The sequence below is a fragment of the Papaver somniferum genome, unplaced genomic scaffold (genome assembly GCF_003573695.1).
Source record: "Papaver somniferum cultivar HN1 unplaced genomic scaffold, ASM357369v1 unplaced-scaffold_81, whole genome shotgun sequence".
NCBI lineage: Eukaryota > Viridiplantae > Streptophyta > Magnoliopsida > Ranunculales > Papaveraceae > Papaver > Papaver somniferum.
Window position 1 is genome coordinate 3448892 of NW_020651082.1, and position 22542 is coordinate 3471433.

Here is a 22542-nt window from a genome sequence, read left to right on the forward strand (position 1 = left end):
GCCGTAATGATTGAACATTTCCGGAGCCAGGTCGCGTGAAGGGCCATGATGGCTTTACTTTCATCTTTGGCCCATAGGTCATTCCAATGTCCATCCGTGATGGCTGTTCATCTCTAAGGCTATCTCACTTGGTGCATGGTCCGTATATGCACCTTCAACCAAGTACCCCTCCCTATATATGTTTTAATGTAATTTATATAAGTATGGAAAGGGGAGCATATTGACATGCTTTCTTCACTATTCATGGCCGTTGCCATGAATTTCTATATGACCGGCCAAGATGGCTGCTCACTGTCAATGGCATCTCCGATGTCCAGCCATGTTGGTTGTACATTACCAGCTCGGTGACCAGCCATGTTCGCTGTTCACTGCGAACCCGATGTCCAGCCATGTTGGATATCCGTTGCCAACACATTGGCCAAGGGCCAATTTTCTTTTCCCTATGCAACTGAAGCTTTGGATGAAGCAAACCGATGGACAGGGCCTACACTACACCAAATTTTGGGATTAGTAACAGAAATGAGCCGTTACTTAAAACGGGTTGTAACGGCTTTTGCTTGTTCAAAAGGGGTGTTACATTATTTTTGTAACGGCAGTGGGGCCGTTACAAATTTGGGTTGTAACGGAGTTAGTAGCACGAGCCCTTACTACGTGGCGAGTCGTAACAGTCTGAAGCCGTTACGAAAGTTTCGTAACATGACATCCGTAACATCTGTAAGCCGTTACGAACGTTTTTGTAACCGCAAAAAAATTACTGCCAGTCAATATTGACCTGGTCAAAATCAGTCAAGACGATCAATTTTGACCAGGTCAATATTAACCGGCAGTTCATTTTCAGCCGGAATTACACCGGAATTCCAATAACCAGGCTACCCTTTTCATTCCATCACATTCATTCAATTCAAATAACTTTCAATCAAATAAGAACATTCAATTCATATAACTTTCAATCAAAGAAGATCATTCAATTCATATAACTTTCAATCAAAGAAGAAAATAAATTCTTCTAAGTACCAAAATTCTTGTAAGTATCAAATTCTAAGTTAAAAAACTTGCTGAGTTCATAGAAACTTCCTACATTGTAACTTACAAAACTACATTGAAAAGCAACAATCAGATGCCAGTCAGTTCATAGATAGTTCATAAGCCAAGGCTATCCCACCAAACCTGCAATCAAGATATGTGAATTAGATGAGGCAAAGCAAAGGCTATCAGATAACCTCAATGAAAAGTGAACATGTCAGTAGTGTCAATCCACGCCCTCAAGAGTATATAGTAAAGTATGATGTAATCATAAAGGACTTACGAGCTGATGTTCTCAGTGTCACCATCGATCCCAGCTTTATCCCACACGTCAGATTAGTGTTATGCTTCACTCCATTGATGTGGTAATTCCATGACCCACTATCGGGAACCTGAAAATACAAAGCACCAGTTAGCCTCTAGTTCATCATATACAAAAACACCACAAGGAAAACATCTACCATACAAATCAGTTCAAAACACTTTGCAACCCACCTATTATACTAAAAATCAAATCTCAATAACGGGCATCCGAAGTTCTATAAAAATCTAAAGAGCATGTGCAAAAGATAATTACCATGTTGAAGATAAATGACATTCGACCAGGAAGAAACATCTCATTCAACTTGACAGTAGTCTGTGGCTTGACAATCCATTGATACACTGACTACACAACCAGGAAATAAATGTCAGAAACCAAATAAAGACAACTCCTTCCTATCCTAAGATGTCGTAAATAAAAAGTTCATCACATTCTATGCAGGACAAACACACCTTTGCAGTCGCGGTACGACAAGTCACAGCATGCTCTTCCTTCACAACTTTGCTGGACACCACGAACAACAAACTCAGTAAAGCACCCCACCCGATAAAAGCAAGCACAACATCACCCAACACACACAAAACAGAATAAGTACAGAAAAGCATCGAAGTAATCCACTAGCACCATATCAGGATGTCAAGTATCCTATCCAAAATTTGTAATATATTTGGCAATCTAATGATAGAAAATCTGTCACTTAAATACTGAGTGTGCAGTGGCGGAACTAGACTTTGGTTATGGGGAGGACTTGACTCTTTTCTTGGGCTGGCTTAAGGGTAAAATTTATACACACATTATGGCCCAACTAAAAAAAGGCTATGAAAAAAATGTCTTTGTGTCTTGTTAGGGCTGGCTTAAGCAAGCCCTAGTCCAAGGGTAGTTCCGCCCCTGCGAGTGCGCCAAGCTTCAGCTTCACATTAAGAAAAACGTAAAGGAAAATAATGAAACATGGAATGACTAGTTCAACTCCAATGGGAAGTATCATGTATGCTAGTTATCTACCCCAGCATTAACTTATTTTTTAACATTTAGTAGAAAATTGCAGGAGTTAGCAAAACAACGGAAATTCATGGACATATTAATAGGAAGCTAGAAATCCAGAGAAGAGAACAACAAGTACCTGGAAATTAGAGAGTTGATCCATAGTCAAAGGGGTTGATAGAGCAGAAATTAAAACAACATTATTCAGTTCTTGAAGCTTCGTTACAGAAGCAACTGCACGATTCTTTCCAACATCATCCTCTGAGAAAATAAAGTTGCTGGACAAGTCCCATAGTTCAACATTTCCCTCATCGTGCAATGTCACAGATTTTACACCAACAAGGATAAGATTTTTTGCTACAAGATGCAAGAACCACTATAAGCTTTCAACAGAGAAAAAAAAACAACAGGACCATCACAGAAAAAAGCAGCCTACAAGCTTTTACCACTTATTAACATCAAAAGTATATGTCACTACTAGCTTACGACCAAATCTAAAACACAATACAAGTATTATTTCTATTCATCAACGAAAAACGCCTAAAAGCTGATGTATCACTGTATCAATGATCAAAAACTTCCATAAGAACCACAACACTCAACCAATCAAAATTTTAAATAGCTAGATCAGATCCCTAGGGCAATTTACACAGCATAATTAAGGATCCAAGTATAAATTTACACAGAATTATCTCAGAACCAGCTAGGGTAAAACAGTAACAAGATCTATCAGACGAATTCAATAGCTACATATGTCAGACTGAAACCCTAACTACAAAATTCAGAATCAAACTCAACAAGACCGAGTAATAGAGTAGTAGACTCACCAATATCTGCACCGAGACCTTGCATCCCAGAAACAAGGATATTGGAAGAAAAAAGTCTCCGCATAGTTTCTCTTCCATAAACAGCAAGCTGTCTACTATGCAAATCCCCATCAATTTCATGTGAATTTCCATCACCTAAAGACATCGTCGCAGAAGAAACCCTAGTTTGGTTCTCCTCGTCGTTTCTAGATTTCTTAATAAGACTTGTAATTGAACTGTAATCAGCAGGCATTTCATAAGCTGCAGACAACAATTCATGCAACACTTACCAGGTCAACTACTTTAACAAATGCTTTCTTGTACTTTCCCTTAATTTCTTCTGCCAATACCTACAACAAACGCAACCTTGATCCGAATACAACAAAAAATTCAAGCACCTAGGATCATATCAAGCAACTTAAAACCTAAGGGAAAGAAATATGGACTTTTAAGTCATTATAAAGTTTACAGTAAAGTAGGAAAAGTAAGTGCGGATTCAACTACATTGGACACATTTCTCCATGGTTTTCCTAACCTACTGTGGAAGACGTGTTATTATTCTCAAAAACTAAGTTACAGACACAAAAGGTTCACAACTTTAACAAAGTTTATGCAGTTTCCCGTGAATTAACTTTATTGTCTGAAAGATCGAAGTACTTGAGTTCATCATTTTCATTCTCTAAGACTAAGGTGTTGGTTCTGCTAATCCAACAGATTCAAAGAATATTCAAAAATTCATACCAATGAGATGGAACACAAAAAAATTCCCAAATTTGGCAAAATACAGCTAAACCCCAAAAGAAGCGAATTGCCTAAAAAAAGAAACTAACTGTACTTTACCTTAGCAAATCCTTCAGCAATACCAGTCCGAGTACCAAAAAATATAGTGGGCTTAGTTTTACCAGACTCTTCCTTCTCTGAATTCTTAGCTCAAGAGTCAGCCAAAAACATCACAAGTTTGTATCATTCTCAGCTCCATGACATTCTTAAATTCTCAGTTCATCAATGTTGAACCCAACAACGACTTCACCTCATTGTTTACTCTAGAGCCCTCATCTGATAGGAAAATGAAGTTCAATCATTTATCAAACATAATCACAGATTATCAAGTACAATTGACAGAAAATGAAGCAGTAACCAAACCGAGAAAATAAACAATTTGACAGAAATTCAAAACAAAATCATAAACAAAAGCCCCAACACTTCTTCTACAAAATCATCATGAAAAACCCAAAATCTATAAAACCAAAAAGCACACATATTATGTGTGATGGTTAAATCATTAGGGTTTTGAAGCTAGAATTGATTCATTGACAGGAATCAAAGAAACAAAAACCCCTAAATGAAAACCCTAAATCGCTACATAATCTCAAAAACCCATAAATCACTGATATAGATACAATCGAATCCGAACCATACGCAGAGATGATACTTTTGATAAAGAAACCAAAATAAAGAATGAGATCTAGAAAATCGAAGGAAAAAAACCTTACCGGATAAAATAGAACAAGGTAGGCTAATCGATTTTAACAAATTCATTATCAGCAGAACAACCATCTCATAGGATTCTCGACATGCTTCTTACAGTAATCAATCACCCTTACCAACATCTATCAATATTCTTAACAAATCTATACAACAACAATCACCCTCAAAAGCATATTTGGTTATGAAGTTCTTAAAGTAGAAAAAAAAGGAGAAAGATGTGTATAGAAAATCAGAATTGAAGGAAGTTCCTCGCGGTTTTGGGTAGAGAGATTGAGAGAAAGCAACAGAGATGAAGAGGTCGAGAGTCTTGAGACGATGCGGCAGAATGATAGGATAAAAAAGAAATAAAAGATTAAGGGAATATTATCTAGGGTTCTATGTTTGAAAGTGCATCTCGAGAAACATATGAAGGGTAGAGATATTAGTATAGGTATATACGGTGTAGATGGATTGTTAGAAATGTGGGCCCCAGAAAGAACTCAGGTGTTACAACCCAGGTGTGACCAAGCGTGTGGCTGGCACGCCTATAAAAACAATTCGTAACGGCTTGTTCCTGTTACGAATGTTTGGAAATTTCGAAACGGCCACTGCCTGTTTCAACCGTTTCATAACGGGTAGTTGTAACGGGAATTTGTAACGGCCTCGGAGGCCTTACGAATTGCTGATACTAATCGGGGAATTTGGTGTAGTGCTACCTCGAGAAATTTCTGCTACAGCTGCCTTGAACTGGTGTATACCTTGAGCATCGCAAATGGTTTGGTTGTGTTTAACTCCAAAGATGAGCCCTCCACAGGTAAGTCGAGTCACCTGTGACCTTATAAAATAAAATCAGAATGTTCGTTAGTTCAAGTATCGAAGTTACCTCACATTTTAAAAAAAATCTCGGTAACCTATCTCACCTGTATGAACAACGAAGGGCGGAAGAGCATATCTTCAGAATCAGACGGGGCAGAAATTAGTTGGTCCAAACAAGGAAATGGAGGTCTTAGGTAATCACCACCCAATATTAGACAAATACTTGAAAACGAATAGTAGGTGAATGAAAACGAAGACCCTTTCGATCATCAATATCAGACAAGTACTTGGATTCATATGGTGTAGGTTTAGCTGGAAGGATTAGTTCTGGTTCTCGCCTTCGTACCGCGAACACGGGAGAAGAGAAAGGTGCCATGCTCCAGTAGAACTGTTATGATCCTTGTTTTCTTGTTTGGCAAAGACTCGCAGTAGAGAGCTAGTAGTATTTAACAAGAGGAAACCCGTTCTCTACATGTTCTGCACAACTCAGTTCATTTCTTAGAAAAATGCAAACTCATTTTCTGTCTTTTCTAATACCTACGAAGCAACAAATTTGCTTTTTGAGGCCACAAATTACGGTAACTGGTAGGCTCATTTGAAATGACTAATGAGCATTTAAAAATGGGGACAGCGCAAGTTGTACAACCACATCAGTTAACGGTCAGTCAAGTTGAAGTGACAAATTCTTAATTTGAAATGAGTGCTGCTAGGTTTACTGACGGCCGGTCCCAAGAGCTATCTCCAAACCAAACCAAATCAAAGTCTTTTTTCCAGTACCAAGTACCAGGTAGACTAGAGATTATCTCATAAAACGTATAACATAGTTTTTACACCGGCCTGTCACGCCTTGCACAATCTACACTACTACTACGGTGGGCACAAGGGTTATCTCCATCCTCACAAAAAAAAATTCTTCCCACATGATTAACAAGGGTATTTAAGATATTTGGTCGTATCTCTTTGTGAGAAACTGGACATACTAGAAAATTCAAACGGACCACTTTTATATAGTAATCTGGATTATTTCATTTTATATAGATTAATCCGCCACTCAAGGTTTGGTGTCCCTTTTATATAAATCATGGCCGGAACGAAAATTTGTCATCATCTCACATGATGATATATAAATTAATATTCAAAGGCTCAAAAAGACAGACCTTTCTCATGTGTCAAGGGTCATTTTAAACGAAGTTGTATACCCAGATTGCTTACTATAAGTTCAGACGGATCTTCTACCCGATCCCGATTGGGGACAATGGAGGGAAGTTTGTTTTTCACGTTGAGTACAGTTTCGACAAAATGACCAGATTCAACAAGTGGACTAAATGTTTATTAATGGAGGAAAACAAAAATGTGTTTACGATGGAAAACTGTAGATACTTATTTGGAAGTGAGTTGGGTTAATGACTTTATCCCTCGTTCTTTCATGTATGAACCATAGATGTAAGAAGTGAATCCCCAGAGTGTTAGAGCCAACGCCATACCCTTCTCGGCTGGGAAATTTTCATGAAACGTTATCACCGCAGCCGTCTGCGTGATAGGAAGGAAAGTTGCGGAAGTGACAGAAGCAAAGAGAGAAGACGCACAAAAAATAATCCCCACTCTTCCGATGAACATCAGCTGCCAAACTATCATATTCGAAACCAACACGAGGTAGTACGCTTTCTCTCCGAAATCAAATTCACTTGCTTCGCTTTGAATTGCGGAGAACTCCTTGTTTATCAGGCTTCCGATCGTGCAGGTTACAGTAGCAAAGAAGGCCAAGCAAAGCTGAAACTGCAACACGATGGGATAAGTCATGGCTTGATTTGCTTTAGCATAAGCAACCTGGGTGCCTACGAGAATGAAACCTAGAAGTGCAGCAGCAGCTATAGTTATAAAGAAACCCTGCAAGTACTGAGAAGCCGTAACACCAGGGGGGCGATCCCCGGCCCTTCTAATCCCAAGTAGAATAGATCCCATTGTCATAACTATAACCGCGTTAACCGTATAAGCTGTAAACTTCTGCTTCACCCAGATGAATGACAACAAGGAAGTGAAAATGAGTTGGGTTGCAACAAGGAGAGATGAAGTGGAAACAGGAAGGAACGACAAACCGTAACAATACAGAAAATTGTCTACTCCTTGAGCTACGCCTATGAAAGCAGCGTAGAACAAAAGCTTCCGAGAAGCAAAGAAGCTGATATTTGGTAGACTTGGATGGCGTTGACAGTAGAGTATCACGAGTGGAATGATTAGTATAGGGAATCCGGCCATCTGCAACCAGCTAGATAACCATTTTCCATTACCACCATGTAAGAAGTAAAGCCGAAGAAGTATCGGTCCTCCTGTCATTCCTGAAAAATTCAGTATGCAGCTTAGTATGAGTAATCCCCATTTCATTACTTTAGAAGAATCCTCAGAATTGTTTGCCTTGGTTAAATCTCCTTGTTCTATGATGTCGATTTTGATTCCCATCTCTTCTCCTGGATACGCTTCTCTTCCTAGCCGCCTGCCACAGCAAATTATATATTTCTGTATCCGAGTAGATCTCAAGTCAAGTGTCGTACACATATTAAAATTGGAAATCTACAAATTGATCATAAAAAGACAACGGAAGACGCGTTAGCAGGTACTGAGACGAGTAATGATGCAATTATAATATGCCTGGAATCTCACCGGCTTTCCGACAAACGGTGGGTCATCCGAGGGCGAAAGCCTATGATTCTCACTTCGTATGCGACGAATCAAATGAATATTAGAATAACATATTTTGAGGAACCAAAAATATTAATTAGCGGAAAACGTTCTTGCAAGACGAAGAAAAATTGAAGATAACAAGATGTCCATTACGGGACCAAGCTTGAGAGTTCAGAAGCTCTGTAACTGAAGTAATTCTACTTCATGGGTTTGGACATTTTGGGCTCAAGTAATTCGAAATAACTTGAGAGTTTAGAAGCTCCAATAAGGGACCAAGCTTCACGCTGCGAGGTGTCTTGTATTGACCGACTGAAGCACCTTGGTTGACAGCATAATCCATCAGCTTATCGAATGTTCCTGTCTCGACTATCTTTAACTCTAACGGTCCGATATGTTTATTGTTAACACGCAAAGAACGGTACTCTGCACCAAGTGATTCTTCCATTATGAAACAGCAATTTTCAAACACCGGCAGAGTAATTGAGGCATTGTTGTTATTGCTGCACTGAAGTTCCCAGTAGAGTACATAGTGGCCTGGATTAGTTGATGTATCAGCAAAGCTAGTGTATTCAACAAGAGATACATTTAGCTTACTCATGAGCTGGTCAAACGCATTTCTCACTGCATTTTGGAGCTCGCCTTCAGTTGTCTTATCATGCTCAATGCTCAGAACTGCATTATTCCGGCAAACGAAATTGAACTGAGGAGCATTGTTCTTGAACCCGGCCACTCGTAGCACGTCTCCAACTCTATAGCGATAAAGTCCTACACACATTTCATAAAATTAGTAATCAATGATATCTATTACACAATCCATACTTGATCTCTCTTATATAAATTACCTGCATAATTGGTGATGACAACCTCATATTCTCGACCAAGCTTAACATCAGCAAGGTCAACTAGTTCTTGAAGATGTTGATCCACTTCCAGGTTGCAGTTGTTGTGTTGCTGAACATCTTCATCAACTATTGGCAAGAACTCGCAATACGCCATTGTAGGGATCAAGGTGTAGGAAACTTCATTGGGTTTACATAAAGGGTTCAGGTTTAGACCAAACAAACCCTCTGAAAACCCATAGGCATTACTGACAATGGGGAGCTCATTACTGTAAAAGTTAATGCTAGAAATATGATGAGAAATGGTACCAGTAATAACGGCGTCAATGTATTTAGTGTTAGGCCATAACCGATGTAAGATCCCTTTCCATGATTCATCTCTCTTGCATTCACTTTCAATGAAATCAGCAAGTTCAGGGTTAGGCTTAACTAGTATGTTCATGACCGCCTTTTTCACTGTTGGGTCAGTGATTTTGGTGTTTCCCACTGCTATATTTTCATTTCGGATGTCATCACAGAGAAGGATCCAGTGTTCCTGCAAAAACTTAACGGCTTGGATAACAGCAGAAGCAAAAAGGAATCCTAGTCGAACAACGTGACTGTTTTGAGAGAGCCCACAAAGTAACTGAGTATACATACTTTGATAAGTATCCTCACATAAAATGGTTTCAATGGGACTAGTGAAGTTGCGGTATGGGTCAACATTTCTCAACAGATTCTTGAAATATGAGCTTTTGTGGAAGAATGAAGATATTGGACTAGCTACTAGTCCTCCTGGTGTAGTACTATCTGGAGCTACAAACAGAAGATTCCTCGCTTTCCCTTTGTCCACCCCGGGAACGTGTTGACTGATGACCGGCATTACCAAGTCTTGGAAATGCCACAGTTTTTCTTCTTGTTCTTGTGTTATTGGTATTAGTTTCCTCACCCCACTTGAAGTTCCTGAGCTACGTATAAACTGTTTGATAAGACGGGTGCAGAGAATCGGAGATGTAATACTATTACCTTTGGCAATGAGAGGACCGATGTCAGGAATAAGATCTTCATAACAAACTATGGGGATGACTCTCTTAAATGTCTCGCGATCTGCATGCCCATTTAAACCATGTCTTTGTAAGTACTCAACTTGTGCGTTGCAAGATAAGATATCTGAGAGAACTTGAGTTTGAACTTCATCCACGTTAATTGTAATTTCTTCTATGAATTGAAGTAATTTCCTTTTATGCTCTTCATGGTGACATCCAGCAGTAGCATTACTGCAGGTTTTGCATATCGCACTACTGTTTTAAACAACGACAATGGAATCATCTGTTGCATCTAATGTGTTCATTATCGCTGATCTGGTTTTTCTGTGGGGGCCTGAAAGAGTACTACCAATACATACCAACTAGAACAATTAAAATTTACTTGTTTGATATTCTAATCAAAGCTGAGATCTGTATCCCAACCTCGAATTCACCACCCCTGTTGTTCTGTAAAATAATATATAGTATACTGGAGACGAATCTAAAGATATATAATACAGTAAGCCAGAAGTGTCATATAATATATCTGAAACTCACCTGTCAATCCAACAAACAATGGGTCATTCAAGGTTGAAGGCCAACACTCCCTTGTGTTTAATTTTTGAGCAACACATCTATTAGTCCGTAGATTACAAAGCTAGCCATCCTTCCAACATTAAAACTCTGGGAACTTCATTAATTTATACTTTTGGAACAAACTAAGAATAAACATGTAGTGATATATAGATCTTCGGGAGCGCGAAGTATGAATATCATTAAGCAAAAGTGAAACTTTTTACAATCTAAATGAATATTTTTAAGCAAAAGTGAAAGTTTCTACAATCTAAATATAACGAGATTTGTATACCCGGGGTTTTCTCTTCTATCTATAAGTTTTTACCCGTGTTGGTGAAAATATCTTTATCACCCCATGCAATAACTGTATTTCCCTTCCGCTGTAAACAAAATACTGTTGGAGTCTTGCAATAATAGAAGAAACGTCAGATGTATCAAAAAAATATAAAGAACCGTATCAAACAACTCTACCACGAACAAATTGATGAGGGCAGAATCACAGGTTCAACAAGCTGTCCTTAACACATTAGTTCGCGGGTATACTCTAAAATAATGCTAAACCCCAACATGCGAAGATGTGTCCAGGATAAGACTGCCCGATATAACTTGTATTAACACAATACAAGTTAACCACTCTTAAACTTAGCAATGGGGATAGAAATAAAACGCCGCACGAAAATAAAAGCAAGAAGATAAAGAAAAGTAGACCTAGAGATGGTCGCTGCTTGTGTGTTTTGAAAAAAGATTTTCGAGTTGTATTTATAGGAAAATTAACTTGTAAATCAAGTTAAGCTTAGGTTTTTTCTTAGAAAACGAGTTTTGTTTCTTGTAAAACAATTAAACACAAAAAATGAATTTTTTCCATAAATAAAACTCTTAAATAAATTATTTATCAAGTTAAAAACTTGCAAAAAATAATTTCAAGTAGACACGGACTTGGTGCTTGGTACACGCGCATGGGCATGGGTCGAAACATGTTTTTTCGCCCCACCCGCTTCACCCACATTGTTTTACAACATATCCATGAGAACATGGTAATATAGTGGAGCACCTCTTTAGTTTTCCACAATGTGGGACTAAAGGTTCCATTTCATTCACTCAAAAATGAGTGAGTATCCTTAGACCCTTAGGTCATGAGATCAAACCACACCAAGACCACAAAATCATTTATTAAATAACTCATTTTCTCCAACAATCCCCACATGAATGAAATCTCGGTAAAAAACGAAAAATCAGAGTACGGAAAATACCATTTAGGCAAAGGTGTCCATGAGGTCTTGAACCTTGCTTAGTGAGAAGTTACCGGAACTACTAGCTAGACAGTGAACTATGTCTTGAACTGCTAGCGTTTGGTGTAATTCTAATAACATCCATGCATGATATCTCCAAGTGTTGCTAAGTTGTGCCGTTTTGTCCATTTTGGCCCTGGACATATCCTGTTTCTCAAATGCTTTAGAATCGGCTCCATTCTCATGGAAGCGACCCACTCATTCAGATAGGTGAGTTCCATCAAGAGTGTTACTGCTACACCCCACTTCAATCTTAAATTGAAACTATAGAACTCATTAAGACTTAATTAAAAGTCATCCTCCACATAGTCACACTATCACATCAACACCATAGGGAAGGGACAGAATGAAATTCTCTGATAGTGTTTACCTTTACCCACCATAAATTAGTTGTCTCATTCGAAACCTTGTTATTGGAATCTCCAGTCAGCAAGGTTGAGTATCCTTCATGGCAAGTTTAATTATTTGAGCCTAAGCCCCATCCCCTTCGATGCTTTACTAACTATCTCCTTGGACAACCTTTCGTCAAAGGGTCCGCGATATTCTCCTTGGACCTTGTCCAATCTATGGAAATAACGCCTGTGAGATTAGTAATTTCAAAGAATCATGTCTTCTACGCATATGTATAGACTTTCCATTGTAGAAGCTATTCTAGCTCTACCTATTGCAGATTTGCTGTCACAATGTATAGATATAGCTGGCACAGGCCTATGCCAGAGAGGAATATCTTCTAAAAAGTTTCTTAGCCATTCGGCCTCCTCTCCTGCTTTATCTAACGCAATAAACTCCGACTCCATAGTTGAGCGAGCTATACATGTCTGTTTGGAACTCTTCCAAGATACAGACGCACCTGCTAGAGTGAATACATATCCACTCGTAGACTTAGACTCCTCTGAGTCTGCTATCCAGTTCGCATCGCAAAATCCCTCAAGGACGGCCGGATACCCTTCGTAATTCAAACAAAAGGTCATTGTGTACTTCAAGTACTTTAGCACTCTATTAAGTGCATCCCAATGTTTCTGCCCTGGATTACAAGTATACCTGCTTAACCTACTCACAGCATAAGCAATGTCTGGTCTCGTACAATTCATCAAATACATCAGACTTCCTATGACTCTCGAGTATTCAAGTTGGTTAACACCTACACCCTTATTCTTCATGAGTTTGCAAGAAGAATCATATGGAGTGCAAACAGGTTTACAGTCAAACTGATTATATTTCTTAAGTATGGATTCAACATAATGAGACTGACTCAGACTATAGCCATTAGAAGTTTTTCTAATCTTCATCCCTAATATGACATCAGCGGGGCCTAAGTCTTTCATGTCAAAGTTCTCATTCAACATTTTCTTAGTGGTATTAATAACATCCATGTTTGTACCTAGTATAAGCATATCATCAACATACAAGCATACAACACACAGGCATCCTTGACAAGTTTAGTATAAACACACTTATCAGATTCATTAATTCTAAAACCACTAGAAATCATCACATGATCAAACTTCTCATGCCACTGTTTAGGTGCTTGTTTCAATCCATACAAAGATTTCTTCAGTTTACAAACCTTCTTCTCACAACCTTTAACTACAAAGCCTTCGGGTTGTTCCATATAAATTTCTTCATCTAATTCACCATTCAAAAACGCTGTCTTTACATCCATTTGATGTATCTGTAGGTTATGGACAGAAGCTATAGCAATTAACATCCTAATGGAGCTAATTCTACTTACTGGTGAATATGTATCAAAGAAGTCTATACCTTCTATCTGTTTATAGCCTTTCGCTACCAACCTAGCCTTGTATTTTTCAATAGTTCCATTTATATTACGTTTTCTCTTGAAAATCCATTTACAACCTATGGCCTTAGACCCTGGAGGTAAATCTACAAGTTCAAAAGTACCGTTTTCTCGAATGGAATCCATTTCACTAATTGAAGCTTCTTTCCACCACGGAGCTTCAGGACAAGTCATGGCTTCTTATAAGTCTGAGGATCAGACTCGGCTAGGTATGTAATGCAACCAGGATAGGTTTTCTTAGTTTTAACCCTTTTACCTCTTCTAGGTTCTATTTCTGGTTCATCTTCCTCTAAAGGTAATGACTGACTGGATGATGGAAATTCTAGGGGATCATCTAAACATCTCTTTCGAGAATCACGTTTCATAGGAAAAACATTCTCAAAGAACTCAGCATCCCTAGACTCCATGATAGTATTCAACCCTATGTCAGAAATTTCAGAACTCACAACCATAAACCTATGAGCACTAGAATGCTCAGGATACCCTATAAAAACACAATCAACGGTTTTGGGTCCTATCTTATTTGTCTTAGGAGGAGGGATGGCCACCTTTGCCAAGCACCCCCACACTTTGAAGTAATCATAAGATGGTTGTTTACCTTTCCATAACTCATATGGAGTTTTATCTGATCCTTTAAAGGGTACTCTGTTCAGGATGTAATTGGCTGAGAGGATAGCCTCCCCCCACAAATTCGAAGGTAATCCTGAACTAATCAACATGGCATTCATCATATCCTTAAGGGTACGGTTCTTACGTTCAGCTACACCATTGGATTGAGGTGAATAAGGGGCTGTAGTTTCATGTATTATGCCATGTTCTTCACAGAAATCTCCAATAGGAATTAGATACTCACCACCACGGTCAGACCTAAAAGTTTTAATGGTAGCATTCAATTGGTTTTCAACTTCACGTTTATATATCTTAAAGGCTTCTAAGGCATCGTCCTTCCCTCTAAGCAAATAAACCTGACAGTACCTCGTACAATCATCTATAAAAGTGACAAACCATTTCTTACCACCTCTAGTTTGAACTGACTTCATGTCAACTACGTCTGAATGAATCAATTCTAAGGGTTTAGTGTTTCTCTGGACATTCTTCCTGAATGATTTCTTAGCATGCTTAGATTCTACGCAAATCTCACACTTATGACTTTTATCTAAAGTGAATTTGGGTATGCAGCCTACGCTAGCCAGTTTATGCATTGATTTGTAATTTACATGACCAAGTCTACCATGCCAAACATTCGATGACACACACATGTAAGCAGAAGAATCATTCAATTTCACTTCAGGACAGGTTACATTAAGTTTGTAAAGACCCCAGTCTTATAACCCTTACCCACATAATCATTGCCCTTAGTTACTATAAGTTTTCCAGACTCAATTGAAACTTTAAAACCCTTATCATCTAAAACAGAACAAGAAACAAGATTTTTGCAGATGTCTGGAACATGAAGAACTTCATTCAATGTGAGAGTCTTGCCAGATGTGAGCTTCAGACCGACCTTTCCTTTTCCTGCAACCTCTGATGCAGATGAGTTACCCATATAGAGTTTCTCGCCTTCCCCTACCCTCTGGTAGGAGGTGAACAGGTCTCTGTTCCCACAAACATGCTTGGTAGCTCCAGAGTCTACCCACCAGTCCATCACATTGGTCACCAAATTAACTTCAGACACTAGCAGAAAACTCATCCTTGTTCTTTTCAACCAAGTTAGCATTATCCTTTTGTCCTTACGATGTCTACAGTGAACTGCCATATGGCCAGTAACTCCACACGCATAACAAGCACCCTTAATTTTAGTAATGCTAGACTCTGGTTTTCGAAACATACCTTTCTTGGGAGGACCACGCTTAGAGTTACGATTGTTACTCTCACCTTTTCCAGCTTTGGAAGATCTATGTTCAGTCATATGAGCTTTATTACTCATGTCCCTTGCAGAAGACACGTTCTTATTTGGTGCACACAACTCTTCCACTTGAATCTTCTTCCTAATTCAACCATGTTGATCTCGCCAGTTTCATGTCTTAGCTTTTTCTTGTATTCAGACCAGAAGTTGGTAACTTCTCAATTACCGCAGATACTTGAAACGTCTCATCAATGACCATACCTTCAGCAAGAATCTCATTAATAATCTGTTGAAATTCGAGTAATTGATCAACAACAGGCTTATCATTCGTCATCTTGAAGTCCATAAACTTCGCCACCAGAAATTTCTTACTCCCTGCAGTCTCCGCTTGATACTTTGCTTCTAACGCAGTCCACAAATCATAAGCACTGAAATTTTCTTTATTATTGTAAAAATCATACATCGTATCTTCCAAACCATTCATGATATGATTTTTCGCCAGAAAATTAAACTGCTTGTTATACTCGATCACCTCCTCAGTTAAAGCTTCAGCATTCATCAATTCATCATGTGGAACAAGTACATAATCCATTTCATGATGGCTTAGAGAAAACAACATCTTGGATTGCCATCTCTTGAAATCCTTTCCATTAAACTTCTGTGGTCTTTCAACGTCGTTCTTTCCCATTGTTACAAGGAATAATAATGTGTTAAGATTGTTAGAGTCTTGCAACAATAGAAGAAACGTCCGATGTATCAAACAAATATAAAGAACCGTATCAAACAACTCTACCACGAACAAATTGATGAGGGTAGAATCACAGGTTCAACAAGTTGTCCTTAACACATTAGTTCGCAGGTATACTCTAAAGTAATGCTAAACCCCAACGTGCGAAGATGTGTCCAGGATAAGACTGCCCGATATAACTTGTATTAGCACAATACAAGTTACCCACTCTTAAACTCAGCAACGGGGATGGAAGTAAAACGCCGCACGAAAATAAAAGCAAGAAGAAGAAAAGTAGACCTAGAGATGGTCGCTGCTTGTGTGTTTTGAAAAGAGATTTCGAGTTGTATTTATAGGAAATTAACTTGCAAATCAAGTTAGGTTTAGGTTTTTTCTTATAAAACGAGTTTTGTTTCTTGTAAAACAATTAAACAAAAAAAGGAATTTCCATAAATAAAACTCTTAAATAAATTATTTATCAAGTTAAAAACTTGCAAAAAATAATTTCAAGTAGACACGGACTTGGTGCTTGGTACACGCGCATGGGCATGGGTCGAAACATGTATTTTTCCCACCCGCTCCACCCACATTGTTTTACAACATATCCATGAGAACATGGTAATATAGTGGAGCCTCTTTAGTTTTCCACAATGTGGGACTAAAGGTTCCATTTCATTCACAAAAATGAGTGAGTATCCTTAGACCCTTAGGTCATGAGATCAAACCACCAAGACCAAAATTTTTATTAAAACTCATTTTCTCCAACAATCCCCCACATGAATGAAATCTCGGTAAAAAACGAAAAATCAGAGTACGGAAAATACCATTTAGGCAAAGGTGTCCATGAGGTCTTGAACCTTGCTTAGAGAGAAGTTACCGGAACTACTAGCTAGACAGTGAATATGTCTTGAACTGCTAGCGTTTGGTGTAATTCTAATAACATCCATGCATGATATTCCAAGTGTTGCTAAGTTGTGCCGTTTTGTCCATTTTGGCCTTGGACATATCCCGTTTCTCAAAATGCTTTAGAGAATCGGCTCCATTCTCATTGGAAGCGACCCACTTCCTCATTCAGATAGGTGAGTTCCATCAAGAGTGTTTACTACTACACCCCACTTCAATCTTAAATTGTAACTATATAACTCATTAAGACTTAATTAAAAGTCATCCTCCACATGCAGTCACACTATCACATCAACACCATAGGGAAGGGACAGAGAATGAAATTCTCTGATAGTGTTTACCTTTACCCACCATAAATTAGTTGTCTCATTCGAAACCTTGTTATTGGAATCTCCAGTCAGCAAAGGTTGAGTATCCTTCATGGCAAGTTTAATTATTTGAGCCTAAGCCCCATCCCCTTCGATGCTTTACTAATATTCTCCTTGGACCTTGTCCAATCTATGGAAATAACGCATGTGGAGATTAGTAATTTAAAAGAATCATGTCTTCTACGCATATGTATATACTTTCCATTGTAGAAGCTTTTCTTAGATCTACCTATTGCAGATTTGCTGTCACAATGTAAAGATATAGCTGGCACAGGCCTATGCCAGAGAGGAATATCTTCTAAAAAGTTTCTTAGCCATTCGGCCTCCTCTCCTGTTTTATCTTACGCAATAAACTCCGACTCCATAGTTGAGCGAGCTATACATGTCTGTTTGGAACTCTTCCAAGATACAGACGCACCTGCTAGAGTGAATACATATCTACTCGTAGACTTAGACTCCTCTGAGTCTCTATCCAGTTCGCATCGAAAAATCCCTCAAGGACGGCCGGATACCCTTCGTAATTCAAACAAAAGGTCATTGTGTACTTCAAGTACTTTAAAACTCTATTAAGTGCATACCAATGTTTCTGCCCTGGATTACAAATATACCTGCTTAACCTACTCACAGCATAAGCAATGTCTGGTCTCGTACAATTCATCAAATACATCAAACTTCTTATGACTCTCGAGTATTCAAGTTGGCTAACACCTACACCCTTATTCTTCATGAGTTTGCAAGAAGAATCATATGGAGTGCAAACAGGTTTACAGTCAAACTGATTATATTTCTTAAGTACGGATTCAACATAATGAGACTGACTCATACTATATCCATTAGAAGTTTTTCTAATCTTCATCCCTAATATGACATCAGCGGGGCCTAAGTCTTTCATGTCAAAGTTCTCATTCAACATTTTCTTAGTGGTATTAATAACATCCATGTTTGTACCTAGTATAAGCATATCATCAACATACAAGCATACAGGCATCCTTGACAAGTTTAGTATAAACACACTTATCAGATTCATTAATTCTAAAACCACTAGAAATCATCACATGATCAAACTTCTCATGCCACTGGTTAGGTGCTTGTTTCAATCCATACAAATATTTCTTCAGTTTACAAACCTTCTTCTCACAACCTTTAACTACAAAGCCTTCGGGTTGTTGCATATAAATTTCTTCATCTAATTCACCATTCAAAAACGTTGTCTTTACGTCCATTTGATGTATCTGTAGGTTATGGACAGAAGCTATAGCAATTAACATCCTAATGGAGCTAATTCTACTTACTGGTGAATATGTATCAAAGAAGTCTATACCTTCTATCTGTTTATAGCCTTTCGCTACCAACGTAGCCTTGTAATTTTCAATAGTTCCATTTATATTACGTTTTCTCTTGAAAATCCATTTACAACCTATGGCCTTAGACCCTGGAGGTAAATCTACAAGTTCAAAAGTACAGTTTTCTCGAACGGAATCCATTTCACTAATTGAAGCTTCTTTCCACCACGGAGCTTCAGGACAAGTCATGTCTTCTTTATAAGTCTGAGGATCAGACTCGGCTAGGTATGTAATGCAACCAGGATAGGTTTTCTTAGTTTTAACCCTTTTACCTCTTCTAGGTTCTATTTCTGGTTCATTTTCCTCTAAAGGTAATGACTGACTGGATGATGAAAATTCTAAGGGATCATCTAAACATCTCTTTCGAGAATCACGTTTCATAGGAAAAACATTCTCAAAGAACTCAGCATCCCTAGACTCCATGATAGTATTCAACCCTATGTCAGAAATTTCAGAACTCACAACCATAAACCTATGAGCACTAGAATGCTCAGGATACCCTATAAAAACACAATCAATGTTTTTGGGTCCTATCTTATTTGTCTTAGGAGGAGGGATGACCACCTTTTCCAAGCACCCCCACACTTTGAAGTAATCATAAGATGGTTGTTTACCTTTCCATAACTCATATGGAGTTTTATCTAATCCTTTAAAGGGTACTCTGTTCAGGATGTAATTGGATGAGAGGATAGCCTCCCCCCACAAATTCGAAGGTAATCCTGAACTAATCAAACACTCATATTTAAATTTGAATTATCTCCTATTGAACTCCAGTAACCCTCCAACTCCAGTGTACTGTATCTTCTTTCCGTGCATAACGCACTGTAAAATAGTTCTGATCTGGCATAAGTTGACTTTATAAAAACAGATGGAGCCATCCTTTCCCATCTTGAAGTTATCAAAATTTTCCTTTAGCAATTTGGTTACTTATTACCGTCATGATTTGCATCAGTTTCCTCTCTATATGTTGTTGTTTCTGCATTAAGAGTATCATCATAAGTTACAGTTAGGATACTCAGCATTATCATTGTTGTTCCAATGGAGGAAGTAAGGAATGAAACAACTTTCAACGGTGAACTTATTTCAATATGAAAGGAGAAACAACGATTCCTCCAGCAGAGGAGACACCTAACAGTTTTTATTTCTTGTCTAAATTAGACAAGATGGTGATTATGGTTAACACTTTTTACTGTTTTAACAAAATATTAGATGTTGGCAGATTGGATGCAGCTGAGGTCATTAAAGATAGTCTAGCAAAAGTACTTTTTCAATACTACCCTATTGTTGGACGTATCAGAATGAATGAAAGCGACAACTTTACAGTTGATTGCACAGGTGAAGGTGCTCTTCTTGTTGAGGCAGAGGCAAAAAAATTATGAAACCTTTTCGAATATCTTCCTACTACAACAATTGCCCAAGTCTAGTAGGGATTGGTGTTTCTATTATACGACCCTCAGGACAAACTATTGGTAGAAGAACTAGGGTAGTCAAATCCCATAAGAAAGAGGAAGGAGATCAAGATGCTTTGTAGTTGGCTTCTCACCTAAAGTGCGGAAAATTCAACCTGCTTGGAACAAATCAAAACCTGAACAGAACTTTGCAAGGTGAAAAAGGAATACCAAGTCCAAAGTTGATTAGGTTACTTTGTGGCTAATTTTGTTTTTAAAAGAGTAGTTTGTGAGGACATCAAGACAAGTAACTTGCTAGACCTCCAGCAGGTATCTAAGCTTGGAGGAACAAACCAACTCCTTAATTGTGGGAAGCACCTGCTTTATTCTTTATTTGTCAGTGACTTAGGCATTAATCTCTATATGTTGAAATACATTGGTCACTTCGCCTCGTCCGTATCTTCACCTGTGACCGTTTGACTACCCCTAATTCCGGCATGGTACTCATAGTATCTCAAGCGCTTTTCATCCTCCTCGTTGAATTTTTCCACCAACCTTACAATCTTTCGACTGATTGAAGTATTCGGACATGTCAAGATTATTCGGTTTTTATACAGAAAATTTAACAAGTCTGCAAGTAAGGGAATCAGTGAAAGAACTCCAACAAAGACGAAAAGGTATTGAAAGCTATGAAGAGTAAGACCATATGAAGATCCTAAGGAATCATGGTCCGAACAACTTCGTTTACTCTCAATCCAAGCATTTCGAATCCTCTTCATTTTCTCTTTATCCTCTCTTATAATGGCAACTTCAAGATGAAACTTAGCTTATATAAAGACAACTCTCTTTATTGATGTTTAGAAAATCTCTCAAAACTAAACACAAGTTCTAATCTTGCTCATATGATCAAACCACAACTTTGGTGATCATATATATAGAACTAGAACTTGCTTTTCTAATCATATTTCCTTATTACATGTATTCCCTTTTCTTAGAACTAGTTGACTTCTAATTCTCTTAGGTTTACAGCAATTTCCTAATCTTGTCCTAACCAGCTTGTTAGTGACTTCTATGTTGAAGTGTAACCAACATTCTTCCCGTTAAGCTTCAACCTTACCTGTGACATATCTTGTACTCCAATCAGTTGTCTCATTTATTCAAACTTGATCCGAGCTAATGCCTTTGTCAATATATCTGCTTTCTGCTCAGTTCCAGGTATGTGTTCTACGTTAATGACCTTCTTCTCGATGCATTCTCGTATGAAATGATACCTTTTGTGAATGTGTTTCGTCTTCCCATGAAACACTGGATTTTTAGTGAGTGCAATTGCAGACTTATTATCAATCTTGATGAGAACTTTTTCAGGTTCTCTTCCTTTGATTTCAACCAACAGTTCTTGAAGCCATATTGATTGTTTAGCTGCTTCTGTTGCATCCATGAACTCAGCTTCACAGGATGAGAGGGTTACAGTGTCTTGCTTCTGTGAACACCATGTAATAGGTGCTTCTCCTAGATAAAATATATGACCAGTTGTACCTTTTCCATCATCTTGGTCAATATCATGACTGTTGTCACTATACCCAATAATTCCTTTTGATCCTCCTCGACCATACTTCAATCCACAGCTGATTGTTCCTCTTAGATATCTCAATATCTGCTTTATTACATCACCATGAGACTTGCGTGGATTCTGCATATAACGGCTTGTTACTCCCACAGAGAAATCCAAGTCTGGTCTTGTGTGTAACAAGTATCTAAGGCATCCAACATTTCTTCTATAACTCGTTGGATTAATCTCAGCTTCTTCTTGTGCCTTTGAAACTTTAAGTCCAAACTACATTGGTATCTTAGTTGGATTACAAGTTTCAAGTCCTGCTTCTTTTAGAATCCTCCTTGCATAAGCTTCTTGTTTAATCTGAATCCCATCTACTCCTTGATGGAATTCTATGCCAAGGTAATAAGTGAGTTTTCCGAGGTCTGACATCTCAAACTTTGATGACATTTCTCTCTTGAACTCATTGATCACCTTAAGGGAGTTGCCAGTCAAAAATAAATCATCTACATAGACTGCAATCACAAGAAGCGTTCCCTTTTCTTCTCTTCTGTATACTGATGTTTCTTTAGAGCACTTAACAAATCTGATTTCTCTTAAGATTTGATCTAACTTTGTATTCTAGGCTCGAGGAGCTTGTCTTAGACCATATAGAGCTTTTGATAACTTATAAACCTTATGCTCTTGTCCTTTTACTTCAAAACCTTCTGGTTGTTCAACATACACATCTTCTCGCAATTCACCATGTAAGAATGTTGTCTTAACGTCTAAGTGGTGAATTTCCCATGAGTTTGATGCTGCCCCTGCAATTAATA

The 22542-nt window shown here is 38.2% G+C and overlaps 3 protein-coding genes across 5 annotated transcripts; all 3 read right to left on the reverse strand.

The window, feature by feature from the left end:
- Nucleotides 1-879: 879 nt before the first annotated feature.
- Nucleotides 880-5022, reverse strand: LOC113345573 (ubiquitin-activating enzyme E1 1-like). Of its 3 annotated transcripts, none has more exons than XM_026589338.1 (8): nt 4626-5022; nt 3973-4188; nt 3154-3368; nt 2466-2683; nt 1798-1849; nt 1601-1686; nt 1307-1415; nt 880-1167 (listed from the first exon to the last, which is right to left on the reverse strand). In XM_026589338.1, the coding sequence occupies exons 3-8, from the start codon at nt 3296-3298 to the stop codon at nt 1154-1156; spliced, it is 624 nt and encodes a 207-aa protein (XP_026445123.1). In that variant the 5' UTR covers nt 3299-3368; nt 3973-4188; nt 4626-5022; the 3' UTR covers nt 880-1153. The 3 variants fall into 3 exon arrangements, with proteins under 3 accessions (XP_026445123.1, XP_026445122.1, XP_026445121.1); XM_026589337.1 differs by having other exon boundaries at nt 3154-3393; XM_026589336.1 differs by having other exon boundaries at nt 3154-3482.
- Nucleotides 5023-6518: 1496 nt separating this feature from the next.
- LOC113345321 (purine permease 3-like) lies at nt 6519-7868 on the reverse strand. Its single transcript, XM_026589110.1, has one exon. It carries the CDS (start codon nt 7795-7797, stop codon nt 6796-6798), a length of 1002 nt encoding a protein of 333 aa, XP_026444895.1. The 5' UTR covers nt 7798-7868; the 3' UTR covers nt 6519-6795.
- A 428-nt stretch (nt 7869-8296) lies between these two features.
- LOC113345195 (indole-3-acetic acid-amido synthetase GH3.6-like) lies at nt 8297-13294 on the reverse strand. The gene is made up of 3 exons (XM_026589007.1): nt 13257-13294; nt 8937-10150; nt 8297-8859 (listed from the first exon to the last, which is right to left on the reverse strand). The coding sequence occupies exons 1-3, from the start codon at nt 13292-13294 to the stop codon at nt 8297-8299; spliced, it is 1815 nt and encodes a 604-aa protein (XP_026444792.1).
- Nucleotides 13295-22542: the final 9248 nt, after the last annotated feature.